The sequence below is a fragment of the Salvelinus namaycush genome, chromosome 26 (assembly GCF_016432855.1).
Source record: "Salvelinus namaycush isolate Seneca chromosome 26, SaNama_1.0, whole genome shotgun sequence".
Taxonomy (NCBI): Eukaryota; Metazoa; Chordata; class Actinopteri; order Salmoniformes; family Salmonidae; genus Salvelinus; species Salvelinus namaycush.
The window spans coordinates 37,002,832-37,017,532 of NC_052332.1; the positions used below are offsets into that span (position 1 = coordinate 37,002,832).

Here is a 14,701-nt window from a genome sequence, read left to right on the forward strand (position 1 = left end):
GTAGGTCTCCTTGCTTGCACACGCTTTTTCAGTTCTGCCCACAAATGTTCTATTGGATTGAGGTCAGGGCTTTGTGATGGCCACTCCAATACCTTGACTGTGTTGTCCTTAAGCCATACTCCCTCTTCTGCTCACTGCGCCCCTTTTGGGTTGTTCACCCAACTCTAAGTGACCGGGAGACTTGCATGTGCAAACTGCATGAAAATCTCAGTTTTATTGTACAGAAACTGCACCACCTGAAGATAATCAACACTTTCAATCCTGATGAACTTCTAAAATCCGTCACATGCAACACGGAGTGCATGTATGGAGAATATGCGGTGTGCAAGGACCTCTCTTGTCCCGTCTCTGGCCAATACAATGATAAGAATGAAGTGACTTATGTCCAGTGGGCAACTGTGGATAAGGAGCACAAGAATGACCCCAATGGCAGAACATTCAAAGTCACCATCAAAAAAGAGTTCCAGACCACCCAAGAGCAACTGCTGGAACAGCTGAACCTGATGCTGCGCAAGTTTAAGATGCACACGTACAACATCAAGAATCAGTTTACCCACTACAGGGCACTGAAACGAGGCTTCAAAGCACATGAATGCTTAATTCATGTTGACTTTTCCAAAAATGACCTCTGTAAGTACGCCACAGAAGTACAGTCGGTCCACTTCAGAGCATCACACCAGCAGGCAACATTGCACACAGGTGTGCTTTATGTGCATACAACCCCCCGACTGGTGTCCTTCTGCACAGTGTCCCCCTCCAGACAGAAGGGCCCACCAGCAATCTGGCAGCACTTGTCACCAGTGCTTGATTATGTGCAGAGTGCACATCCAGAGGTCTCCACTATCCATTTGTACAGTGATGGCCCTTGCACTCAGTACAAGCAGCGAGGGAATGTTTTCCTGTTTTGTACTGAGCTGTTCAGAAGAGGATTCACTGCTGGAACGTGGAACTTCTTTGAGGCAAACCATGGAAAGGGTTCCCTGAAGAGGACGGCTAACAGTCTTGTCAGCAAGGGGACAGATATCCCTGATGTTCAGTAACCCTAGGCCATGGAGAGCTGGCCTACAGTGACGTCAGCTGCTTGTTCACAGCAAGACAACATCTGAGCTGTGAGTGCTTTAATGCAAAGCATTTCAAATTCCATTCGACAGAAGGCTCCCACAACCACAGGAGATCAGTGGCAAAGTTCTGAGGTTGTTGGCAAATGGTGTGTGCTGAAGTACAATGATCAACTTGACACACGTCAAGGTTCGTTGTATGAAAAGGATTGAGGCCAACAGGTTTTACTTGCCAGCCCGCGAAGACATCCTTTGGTACCCGTTTCAAGACATCCTGTGTACCATCCCACCAGCGAGACAAGTCACAGCTCGTCACATGAAAATTGACAACGAAGTCTGGGCCAAACCAGAGACTGTTTCTTAGAAAAGGCAAGGCAAGTTTTTGTTCATTCATTTATTGCAATTCTATATGAAATACAAATTGTATGTCGTGTTTGCAAGTGAATGTTGTGTTTTATATGCAGAAAATAGTATTTTTAAGTAAATATTAGATACTGGTAGTCAATGTAGAGATAAGAGGATCTGCTTAATATACTTATCTTTTTGTATTTGTCTTTCTTGCCTTTTGTAGAGGAAGATGGAGAACCCATACTGTGCAGAGGCAGGGGCCTGACACACATGCTGCAGGGGGAGGAGCGATACTCACACCTCTCTCTCTCTCTCTCGCTCTCCACCGCCCACCCCATCCCGCACACACAAATTTGTATTTATTTTATTTCACTTTTATTTAACCAGGTAGGCCAGTTGAGAACAAGTTCTTATTTACAACTGCAACCTGGCCAAGATAACGCAAAGCAGTGCGACAAAAACAACAACCAAGAGTGACACATAAACAAATGTACAGTCAATAACACAATAGAAAAATCAATGTACAGTGTGTGCAAATGTAGTAAGATTAGGGAGGTAAGGCAATAAATAGGCCATAGAGGAAAAATGATTACAATTTAGCATTAACACTGGAGTGACAGATGTGCAGATGATGATGTGCAAGTAGAGATATTGGGGTGCAAAAGAGCAAAAAGATGTATAACAATATGGGGATGAGGTAGTTGGGTGGGCTATTTACAGATGAGCTGTGTACAGGTACAGTGATCGGCAAACTGCTCTGACAGTTCATGCTTAAAGTTAGAGAGGGAGATATGTCTCCAACTTCAGTGATTTTTGCAATTCGTTCCAGTCATTGGCAGCAGAGAACTGGAAGGAAAGACGGCCAAAGGAGTTGTTGGCTTTGGGGATGACCAGTGAAATATATCTGCTGGAGCGCGTGCATTAATTTTGGATTGGAGATGTTTAATATGAGTCTGGAAGGAGAGTTTACAGTCTAACCAGACACCTAGGTATTTGTAGTTGTCCGCATATTCTAAGTCAGAACCGTCCAGAGTAGTGATGCTAGTCGGGCGAGCGGGTGCGGGCAGCAATCGGTTGAAGAGAATGCATTTAGTTTTACTAGCATTTAAAAGCAGTTGTAGGCCACGGAAGGAGTGCTGTATGGCATTGAAGCTGGTTTGGAGGTTTTGCTAACACAGTGTCCAAAGAAAGAATTTGTGGGGTTTTGTTTGTCCAGCCACCTCTTGAGGATTGACCACAAGTTCTCAATGGGATTAAGGTCTGGGGAGTTTCCTGGCCATGGACCCAAAATATCGATGTTTTGTTCCCCGAGCCACTTAGTTATCACTTTTGCCTTATGGCAAGGTGCTCCATCATGCTGGAAAAGGCATTGTTCGTCACCGAACTTTATTCATGGCTGTGTTCTTAGGCAAAATTGTGAGTGAGCCCCCTCCCGTGGCTAAGAAGCAACCCCACACAAATTAATGTTCTCAGGATGCTTTACTATTGGCATGACACAGGACTGATGGTAGCGCTCACCTTGTCTTCTCCGGACAAGTTTTTTTTCGGATGCCCCAAACAATTGGAAAGGGGATTCATCAGAAAAAATGACTTTACCCCACTCCTCAGCAGTCCAATCCCTGTACCTTTTGCAGAATATCAGTCTGTCCCTGATGTTTTTCCTGGAGAGAAGTGGCTTCTTTGCTGCCCTTCTTGACACCAGGCCATCCTCCAAAAGTCTTCGCCTCACTGTGCGTGCAGATGCACTCACACCTGCCTGCTGCCATTCCTGAGCAAGCTCTGTACTGGTGGTGCCCCGATCCTGCAGCTGAATCAACTTTAGGAGACGGTCCTGGCGCTTGCTGGACTTTCTTGGGTGCCCAGTGAGCTGAGATAAGGCGGAGCTTTACCTAGCAAAGACTTATAGATGACCTGGAGTCAGTGGGTCTGGCGACGAATATGTAGCTAGGGCCAGCCGACGAGAGCATACAGGTCGCAGTGGTGGGTGGTATATGGGGCTATGGTGACAAAACGGATGGCACTGTGATAGACTGCATCTAGTTTGCTGAGTAGAGTGTTGGAGGCTATTTTGTAAATTACATCGTCGAGGATCGGTAGGATAGTCAGTTTTACGAGGGTATGTTTGGCAGCGTGAGTGAACGAGGCTTTGTTGTGAAATAGGAAGCCGATTCTAGATTTAATTTTGGATTGGAGATGTTTAATGTGAGTCTGGAAGGAGAGTTTACAGTCTATTATTTGTAGTTGTCCACATATTCTAAGTCGGAACCGTCCAGAGTAGTGATGCTGGACAGGCGGGCGGGTGCGGGCAGCGATCGGTTGAAGAGCATGTATTTAGTTTTACTTGCATTTAAGAGCAGTTGGAGGCCACGGAAGGAGAGTTGTATGGCATTGAAGCTCGTCTGGAGGTTAGTTAACACAGTGTCCACAGAAGGGCCAGAAGTATACAGAATGGTGTCGTCTGCGTAGAGGTGGATCAAAGAATCACCAGCAGCAAGAGCGACATCATTGATGTATACAGAAAAGAGAGTCAGCCTGAGAATTGAACCCTGTGGCACCCCCATAGAGACTGCCAGAGGTCCGGACAACAGGCCCTCCGATTTGACACACTGAACTCTATCAGAAAAGTAGGTGGTGAACCAGGCGAGGAATTCATTTGAGAAACCAAGGCTGTTGAGTCTGCCAATAAGAATGTTGTGATTGACAGAGTCGACAGCCTTAACCAGGTCGATGAATACGGCTGCACAGTAATGTCTCTTATCGATGGCGGTTATGATATCGTTTAGGACCTTGAGCGTGGCTGAGGTGCACCCATGACCAGCTCTGAAACCAGATTGCATAGCGGAGAAGGTACGGTGGGATTTGAAATGGTCGGTATCTGTTTGTTGACTTGGCTTTCAAAGACCTTAGAAAGGCAGGGTAGGATAGATATACTGTAGGTCTGTAGTAGGTTGGGTCTAGAGTTTCTCCCCCTTTGAAGAGGGGAATGACCGCGGCAGCTTTCCAATCTATGGGAATCTCAGACGATACAAAAGAGAGGTTGAATTGGCTAGTAATAGGGGTTGCAAAAATTTCGGCAGATCATTTTAGAAAGAGAGGGTCCAGATTGTCTAGCCCGGCTGATTTATAAGGGTCCAGATTTTGCAGCTCTTTCAGAACATCAGCTATCTGGATTTGGGTGAAGGAGAAATGGGGAGGCTTGGGCGAGTTGCTTTAGGGGGTGTTGATCGTTGTAGAAAAATGCTTTTTGAAATTCTCAATTATAGGTGATTTATCGGTGGTGACAGTGTTTCCTAGCCTCAGTGCAGTGGGCAGCTGGGAGGAGGTGCTCTTATTCTCCATGGACTTTAGTGTCCCAGACTTTTTTGAGTTTGTGCTTCAGGATGCAAATTTCTGCTTGAAAAAGCTAGCCTTTGCTTTCCTAACTGCCTGTGTATGTTTGTTCCTAACTTCCCTGAAAAGTTGCATAACACGTGGGCTATTCCATGCTAATGCAGAATGCCACAGGATGTTTTTGTGCTGGTCGAGGTCAGTCAGGTCTGGAGAGAACCAAGGGCTATATCTGTTCCTGGTTCAACATTTTTTGAATGGGGCATGCTTATTTAAGATGGTGAGGAAGGCACTTTTAAAGAATAACCAGGCATCCTCTACTGACGGGATGAGGTCAATATCCTTCCAGGATACCCGGGTCAGGTCGATTAGAAAGGCCTGCTCGCTGAAGTGTTTTAGGGAGCGTTTGACAGTGATGAGGGGTGGTCGTTTGACCGCAGACCCATTACGGATGCAGGCAATGAGGCAGTGATCGCTGAGATCTTGGTTGAAAACAGCAGAGGTATATTTAGAGGGCAAGTTGGTTAGGATGATATCTATGAGGGTGCCTGTGTTTACGGATTTGGGGTTGTACCTGGTGGGTTCATTGATAATTTGTGTGAGATTGAGGGCATCAAGCTTAGATTGTAGGATGGCCAGAGTGTTAAGCATGTCATAGGTCACCTAGCAGCACGAGCTCAGAAGATAGATGGGGGGCAATCAGTTCACATATGGTGTCCAGGGCATAGCTGGGGGCAGATGGTGGTCTATAGCAAGCGGCAACGGTGAGAAACTTGTTTCTGGAAAGGTGGATTTTTAAAAGTAGAAGTTCAAATTGTTTGGGTACAGACCTGGATAGGAAGACAGAACTCTGCAGGCTATCTCTGCAGTAGATTGCAACCCGCCCCTTTGGCAGTTCTATCTTGTCGGAAAATGTTATAGTTAGGGATGGAAATGTCAGGGATTTTGGTGGTTTTCCTAAGCCAGGATTCAGACACGGCTAAGACATCCGGGTTGGCAGAGTGTGCTAAAGCAGTGAATAAAACAAACTTAGGGAGGAGGCTTCTAATGTTAACATGCATGAAACCAAGGCTTTTACGGTTACAGAAGTCAACAAATGAGAGCATCTGGGGAGTAGGAATGGAGCTAGGCACTGCAGGGCCTGGATTAACCTCTACATCACCAGAGGAACAGAGGAGTAGGATAAGGGTACGGCTAAAGGCTATCAGAACTGGTTGTCTATTACGTTCAGAAGAGAGAGTAAAAGGAGCAGGTTTCTGGGCGCGGTAGCATAGATTCAAGGCATAATGTACAGACAAAGGTATGGTAGGATGTGAGTACATTGGAGGTAAACCTAGGCATTGAGTAATGATAAAAGAGATATTGTCTCTAGAGACGTTTAAACCAGGTGATGTCACCGCATATGTGGGAGGTGGAACTAAATGGTGGGTTAAGGCATATTGAGCAGGGCTAGAGGTTCTACAGTGAAATAAGACATTAATCACTAACCAGGACAGTAATGGACAAGGCATATTGATATTAGGGAGAGGCACGTGTAGCCGGGTGATCAATAGGGGTCCAGTGAGTGGTTGGGCTGGCTGGAGACACGGCGATTCAGACAGCTAGCAGGCCGGGGCTAGCAGAGGGCCTTAGAGGGACGTCTCGATGGAGGAAAGTCTGTTTTAGCAAATAGGTATAGTGGCCCAGGAAATTGGCAGATGGATCTATACAGCTAACAGTCCAATATGCTCTAGACAGCTAGCGGGCCGCGGTTAGCAGATGGACATTCAGGGGACGTCGCGATGTAGAGGCTAGTTGAGTACCCCCTCGAGCAGATTACGCCGTAGTCCAGTCGTGAAGGATCGAAGGATTTGATTTGCATTTGTCCTCAACACAATTTCTAGAGCAGAATTATATCTTATAAATACTTATCTTACTCCAGAAATATAATATTACAAAGGCAGAAGGTAATTAAAGTGCAACTTACCTCTGTCTCTGGCTAAGAACCCAAGACAAACATATTAAGACAAAAATATGATTAGTGCTTCACGTCAAAAAACTGGGTTTGACTGACAACTTTGAGAGCCAATGGACTTAAAAGTTTTGACAAGCTATTTTGAATCCATTTCATTGGTCAAAGCGTTGCGAAACGTTCATGTAGACGTAAAGGGGACAATAGTATCGATTCATGTAAAAAATTTAATAAAAAATGGTTTTCATCCAACAGCAATGGTATAATAATATAAATCTATGAAACTGAAGTGATTTAGTAAAATGTAACGGAGTAAAAGGTAAGTTACTTCCTTCAGAAATTTCGTAAGAGTACAAGTACAGCCCACTGAGAGTAACTAGAAAAGTATTAGTTCCTCCAAAAAGGGCAGTGGGCCCGATTCGAATTCGAACCCATGCCTACCCTGACACGTGTGCCGTTGTCATTGATTGTACCCACTGGACCACTCAGGGACTGAGAGACGTATTCATGTATTTTGCCTATTGCTTGCCTTGAACATATAATAAACCAATTGTACAAAAAAAAATAGATTTTCCCGAATGAAAAATACATCTACCCCTTACAAATATTGTCAATTTATTTTAATTCACATGAGACGCATGTAGCCTACATAGGCTACTTGAACTGACGCCCAGTGGACCTATAAAACACCACTTACAGCAGCTCCCTAGCCGTGATTCTAAATATTAAATAGACCTTTAAAATCCTCCTGCTGCAGGATTAATTTCCTCCTGCAATGAAATGGTTCATATTAAGATCCAACATCTCTACCTGACCTACAATGAGCGGGCAGCTGTGTTTCTGGCAATGGGGAAGTCCAAGTCAGCCCTGTCGGACCTGACCATAGCTATCCGACTCAAGCCAGATGACCTCAATGTGAGTGGACATGGACAATTGTCAACAATAACATAATCTCTGTTTCATGACAAGTCACGGTTATGGACAACAACGTTGTGATATTGTTATTAACGCTCTTTCTCCATCTATCTCTGCCTTTTTACCTGTATCTATCTTTCTCCATCTATCTCTGCCTTTTTACCTGTATCTATCTTTCTCCATCTATCTCTGCCTTTTAACCTGTATCTATCTTTCTCCATCTATCTCTGCCTTTTAACCTGTATCTATCTTTCTCCATCTATCTCTGCCTTTTAACCTGTATCTATCTTTCTCCATCTATCTCTGCCTTTTTACCTGTATCTATCTTTCTCCATCTATCTCTGCCTTTTTACCTGTATCTATCTTTCTCCATCTATCTCTGCCTTTTAACCTGTATCTATCTTTCTCCATCTATCTCTGCCTTTTAACCTGTATCTATCTTTCTCCATCTATCTCTGCCTTTTTACCTGTATCTATCTTTCTCCATCTATCTCTGCCTTTTAACCTGTATCTATCTTTCTCCATCTATCTCTGCCTTTTTACCTGTATCTATCTTTCTCCATCTATCTCTGCCTTTTTACCTGTATCTATCTTTCTCCATCTATCTCTGCCTTTTAACCTGTATCTATCTTTCTCCATCTATCTCTGCCTTTTTACCTGTATCTATCTTTCTCCATCTATCTCTGCCTTTTAACCTGTATCTATCTTTCTCCATCTATCTCTGCCTTTTTACCTGTATCTATCTTTCTCCATCTATCTCTGCCTTTTTACCTGTATCTATCTTTCTCCATCTATCTCTGCCTTTTTACCTGTATCTATCTTTCTCCATCTATCTCTGCCTTTTAACCTGTATCTATCTTTCTCCATCTATCTCTGCCTTTTAACCTGTATCTATCTTTCTCCATCTATCTCTGCCTTTTTACCTGTATCTATCTTTCTCCATCTATCTCTGCCTTTTTACCTGTATCTATCTTTCTCTTTCTGTCTGGCTGCTACAGAAGAGACTACAGGACTACCATCAATGTGTTGGATCGGGTCGTAGTGGTAGGGGCTAGCTCCGCCACAGCGCCTCGTCGTTAGGCCTGGTGGTGGAGGTACAGGTTAGCGCTGCACCAGGACCTAGGCATTGGGCCTGGTCATGGAGGTAGGGGTTAGCTCTGCCACAGTGCCTAGTCGTTGGGCCTGGTGGTGGAGGTACAGGTTAGCCACAGGGCCTAGTCGGAGGATGGAAAGAAAGTAAGGCCTATTTTCCTAAACAATTCCATCATCATCAAACAGTGCTGTATTATACTTCAACGGTCTTTGTATCAAATTATAAAAAGGTAAAATTCACACCACTGACCCTACCTTCCTTTTTCCAAAAGCTGTCCCCCTGGGACTCTGAGTCTCTGGAGCTCCGGGCTGAATGCTACATCCGCCTGGGAAACACCAGGAAGGCCATCCAGGACCCGACTCCCACTGCCTGGCTGAGGAATGACAACCGAGCTGCCTTCCTCAAGCTCAGTACCCTGCACTATAGCCTGGGGGAGAACAAGGAGTGAATAGGGTACGCTCACTAGGAATTTGTATTAGTAATAGGGAAGAGTGATTAAACAAACTACCACCCACATTTATCAAGCAAATACATATCAATTAAGAGGTTTTGTGCTTCAGAGCCACATTGATTTGTGTTTTTCTATCTGTCGTTGACTTTGTGACACTTGAAGTTTGACAGTTGGTAAAGAACTGCAGTTCTTGGCAAACTAACCGGTGCACTGGTCTTTTGTCTTGCCCATTCACCCTCTGAATGGCACACATACACAATCCATGTCTCAATTGTCTCAAGGCTTAGAAGTCTTTCTTTAACCTGTCTCCTCCCCTTCATCTACACTGATAGAAGTGGATTTAACAAGTGACATCAATAAGTGTTCATAGCTTTCACCTGTATTCACCTGGTCAGTCTGTCATGGAAAGTTCTTAATGTTTTGTACATTCAATGTACAACACACTGTATGCCTTTCACCTACACATAGGGGAGGAATAGGAAAGATCAGAACTGGAGTTCTTTGTATCTGAGGAAACTCTTCCCCGACTCCCATAAATGCCATACATTTTTTGTCTTTCACTTAAAGAATGGGGAAGAACCAGAAAGATCAGTTTAACAATGTCTCTGTTTCCAGTATGAAGGAAGTTAGAGGTAGTTTCACGAGCCGATGCTAGATACCCATAGACATCCAGTAATTGTGCTAATGCTAGTTAGCATTGGCTCGCAAAAATATGTCCCAACTTCCTTCATACTGGACACGGAGACATAAAAATGGTGCCTATGAGTTCATCTGACTCTGGGTAAGTAGATAAAAGGGCCTTATTGCCAAAATCCCAAAGTATCCCTTTAAGGCTACTGGAATTCTTTGCAGTTTGGTTGTTTTCACTAGTTAAAAAAAAAAAATTACACCTACCCAATGAGCAGGCTCAAATTCCATGACTGCTCAGTTCACTTGCCCCAGGCAATAGGGCCACCCTTATGTGTCAGTCCCTATGTGAGTTTTATATTTCAGTCCTTTTTTGTACCTTTGACAGTTTTATATTTTAGGTTTCTTTGACAGTTTTATATATTTTAGGTTTCTTCTCAGGTTTCTTTGACAGTTTTATCACTAAACATATTCTATTTGTATCCACTTTGATTGATTTTAGTTATGACTATTGTTTAACTCTTCTTGCCCTAAAATGAAAATGTATTATTGAATATTTTGTTCTCAGGTATGAAATGGCCATATACAACTATGAGTCAGTGATGAAGACAGAACCTAATGTCCCCTACTACGCCAATAAGGCAAAAGAGAGGATCTGCTTCTGCCTGGTCAAGGTGGGTCCCATCACATAGAAACAGATGGATTGTGCCGTTGCCATGGCCTCAGCCATAGTCATTTGATAGAAATAGCTTGGCCTGTTCTAAAGTCAGAAATGAATAAGTAGTGTGATCAAATTCTCAGAACTATTTTCACAGCTACTGATTTCACAACTTGAAAAAAAAGTATATTACTTAATGATTAATTAATTACAAATGGACTGGGAACCACTAATAATTAAGCAATAAGACCTGAGGTGGTGTGGTATATAGTATGGCCAATATACCACGGCTAAGGGCTGTTCTTTACGCACGACACAAGTCCTTAGCCGTGGTATATTGGCCAAATATCACAAACCCCCGAGGTGCCTTATTGCTATTATAAACTGGTTACCAACGTAATTAGAGCAGTAAAAATAAATGTTTCGTCATACCCGTGGTATACGGTCTGATATACCACAGCTGTCAGCCAATCAGCATTCAGGGCTCGAACCACCCAGTTATAATGCTTTATATACGTACGTTGCACCATTATTCTCCACCAGAAAAAGATGACTGCTAAGGCAATATACATCTGCTCTGAAGCCCACCAGAGAGATCCACGCAACATCAACATCCTTCGAGAGACAGAGCTGAGGCCTTCATCCTCAACCGGGACTACGAAGAAGGTACTTTCACCATGCTATTACTGTAGCATAGGGAACGATGACATGGAATGAAAGCACTTTGTCACATTGTTTTTAACTCCTTCAAGTACTCTGGCTTTATTTACTTGTGGGCTTGTTGTAGCTCAGGGACTCCCACACTTGCCATGTAACCCAGTGTTTATAGCCAGGAGGACTCCCACACTTGCCATGTAACCCAGTGTTTATAGCCAGGAGGACTCCCACACTTGCCATGTAACCCAGTGTTTATAGCCAGGAGGACTCCCACACTTGCCATGTAATCCAGTGTTTATAGCCAGGAGGACTCCCACACTTGCCATGTAACAGGTCCGTGGGGCGACGCACAATTGGCATAGCGTCGTCCGGGTTAGGGAGGGTTTGGCCGGTAGGGATATCCTTGTCTCAGTATGTAAATGTAATAAAATGTATGCACTCTACTGTAAGTCGCTCTGGATAAGAGCGTCTGCTAAATGACGAAAATGTAAAATGTAAATGTAACCCAGTGTTTATAGCCAGGAGGACTCCCACACTTGCCATGTAATCCAGTGTTTATAGCCAGGAGGACTCCCACACTTGCCATGTAACCCAGTGTTTATAGCCAGGAGGACTCCCACACTTGCCATGTAACCCAGTGTTTATAGCCAGGAGGACTCCCACACTGTCTATATGTGATCTGTCTATATGCGATTGGACCAGGGAAAAGTAAATTCTTTTGAAATTGATTTCTATTCTTTTCACCAACCTCTGTGATCACTTCAGGGAAATTGGAATGCATTTACTCCTTGTATTCAAACAAGCTTTTACCTTATGTTATTTTTCTCCAGGAGTGCCAACAAAGAGGAAATGATCCATGCGTACAGGCAGCAGGCAAAAAGTGGCATCCTGACAAGTACAGAAAGGATTGGGAGGAGAGGAAGGCAGGGAAAAGGTTCATCGACATCACCTCTGCAAAAGAGGTGCTCACCGACCCAGGTACTGTACTGTATGTGCACCTGATAATGTTGATCAAGCCTAGTATGATTGTATTTAGGAAGCTGTGACCTATTTGGAGTATGAGGACATCCTGTCAAACAGTTTTCAGCAATCAAAACGTGTTGAAAGCCGGAAACAAGATTAACTTGTTGTTTATTCGCATGTCTCTCCATCCACTGTAGAAATGCGTAAGAAGTTTGACTCAGAAGTTTGATCACTGGACCCAGAGAGCCTGCAGGGTGGAGGAGGGGGTCAGGGTGGCCAGGGATGGCCCTTCCACTTTAACCCATTTGAGTCCGGCGGCAACTACCACATCAAGTTCCACCACTAGTACTACATAATACAATGTAAAATATATATATTAAAAAAGTCTGTCTCTACACAGTAACCGTCATGCCGTAAGGTGATCTTTTATCTGGGTTTTTTCTGGTTTTATTGCTAGCTTGGGGTGGCAGAGAGTTCCATGTAGTCATGGCTCTATGTAATACTGTGCGTTTTCCCAGCCTCTCTTCTAGACTTGGGGACTGTGAAGAGGCCTCTGATTGCATGTCTTCTGTTGTACTGATGAGTGTCTGACCTGTGTACCAACTGCTTGAACAGACAGTTTGGTAACACCTTTTTAACACCTCAACACAAAGACCAATAGTGGCGATACAGTCAATCTCTCCTCAACTTTGAGCCTGGAGAGACTGACATGCATACCACTGACATTCGCCCTCCGTGTACATCTAAGTGCAATACGTGCTGCTTTGTTCTGGACCAACTGCAATTTTCCACTCGAGTGGTCAAAGACACAAAGTCCTGTATAGGTGTGCTGTTCAGTCCTCCCATCTAGGCCCAGGCTGTTGATACTGTCATTACATTCCTCAAACTACCCATGTTGTTTTTCTTTAGGATGTCAGTCTGTTGCTTTTACTTTTGCTTTGTGGTTGTGCCATTTTCTTCCACCTTATTCTTCCTCAAAGGGCTTGTTTTGGTAGCAGCGTAGCCTGTTTTGGTAGCAGCGTAGCTTGTTTTGGTTTTTGCTCTGCTAGAATAGCCTGGGTGCCGGACTGTTTCTCCATTTATTTAATAACGCTAAGACAAGCTCAAGTCGCATGAAAGCAGATTCAGAATGACACCCAAGCTATTTAAACAGATTATAATCAGAGCTGCACAATGTTCAGAGCTTTCAGAATGTTTTATTAGAGATATTTGTTCTCTTCACCACACAAACTATATAAGTGTCTGTTCTGTTTGTTATATTTCTATCTGCAAAGTTTTCAACGTTCTCCACTGAATATACCCTTGTCTCGACTTAATTGACACAACAGGTGTTATGAAATATTTGGTGACTTAATCCTTCCTGGTTGTGTACCCAATCACCATAGAGAATGATAGATGCCTCTAGTTGCCAAAAGGCAGTTTTAGCATTGGCAGTGCCATTTGAGGACTTAGACCATTTTAATGTAGTCAACTGGGTGGGACTTTCAACTTCATTGGCTGAACCCTTCCGATGACCTGGTTGGAGTGAAATCAAAATCAAATCAAATTTTATTGGTCACATACACATGGTTATCAGATGTTAATGTGAGTGTAGCGAAATGCTTGTTCTTCTAGTTCCAACAGTGCAGTAATATCTAACAAGTAATCTAACAATTCCCCAACAACTACCTAATACACACAAATCTAAAGGGGTGAATGAGAATATGTACATATACGTATATGGATGAGCGATGGCCGAGCGGCATAGGCAAGGTCCAGTAGATGGTATAAAATACAGTATATACATGTGATATGAGTAATGTAAGATATGTAAACATTATGAAAGTGGCACTGTTTAAAGTGACTAGTGATCCATCTATTAGTGTCCAGTGAGTCATGTTCAACCGGGTCATCAGGAGGGATCAGCCAATCACGAAGGGAAAAAAATGTAGTTTGCTCAATGGCTCTGCCCATGCTGTCAAAGATGCTATAATGGCACAGGTACAAAGACGAGACCTCTCTCTCTATGCCAATCACACGACTCCTTCCTAGTTGTGTACCCAATCAAAGGGGTGAGAGTGAAGCTTGTCTGTCTACTTCCTGAAAGAGCCTGCGTTGTTGCGTTCTCGCTCTTTTTTCATTGATTTCAAAGCATGTCTTTTTTTTTGTCTTTTATTTTTCAATTTGCTTTCTTTTTAATAACCTCCATATGTTGTCCACTCGTCTTGATGTTATTGAAAATGTATGAGAAAAATGGAGAACCGCACCCTTTTAGGGAGCTCGGATGCAATAATTTATTAACCAACGTATTCCCCAGTTCAAAGAAAGTGAAGGGACTCCCTGCTGCAACAACGAACAAACGATTGAGTAATTTTAATGTATCAAACAAATTATGGAGTACAAAAAATGTATGATTACAGACACCTCCACTACCCTGTTACCACTAGTATTACAGACAGAATGCTCAGCTATGAAAAGCCAACTGACATTGACTCCTGAGGTGCTGACCTGTTGCACCCTCTATAACCACTGTGATTATTATTTGACCCTACTGGTTCATCCATTAACTTTTGAAGAACGATCTGGCAAAATGGCCATGTACTCTTATAATCTCCACCCGGCATAGCCAGAAGAGGACTGGCCACCCCTCAGAGCCTGGTTCCTCTAGGTTTCT

General features: G+C 43.5%; 1 protein-coding gene across 1 annotated transcript; it reads left to right on the forward strand.

Moving 5' to 3' along the window:
- The first annotated feature begins 6,367 nt into the window (after positions 1-6,367).
- On the forward strand, positions 6,368-13,670 carry LOC120021820 (dnaJ homolog subfamily C member 3-like). Its single transcript, XM_038965670.1, has 5 exons — positions 6,368-9,145; positions 10,339-10,444; positions 10,972-11,094; positions 11,916-12,063; positions 12,246-13,670. The coding sequence occupies exons 2-5, from the start codon at positions 10,346-10,348 to the stop codon at positions 12,275-12,277; spliced, it is 402 nt and encodes a 133-aa protein (XP_038821598.1). The 5' UTR covers positions 6,368-9,145; positions 10,339-10,345; the 3' UTR covers positions 12,278-13,670.
- The last annotated feature ends 1,031 nt before the right edge of the window (positions 13,671-14,701 follow it).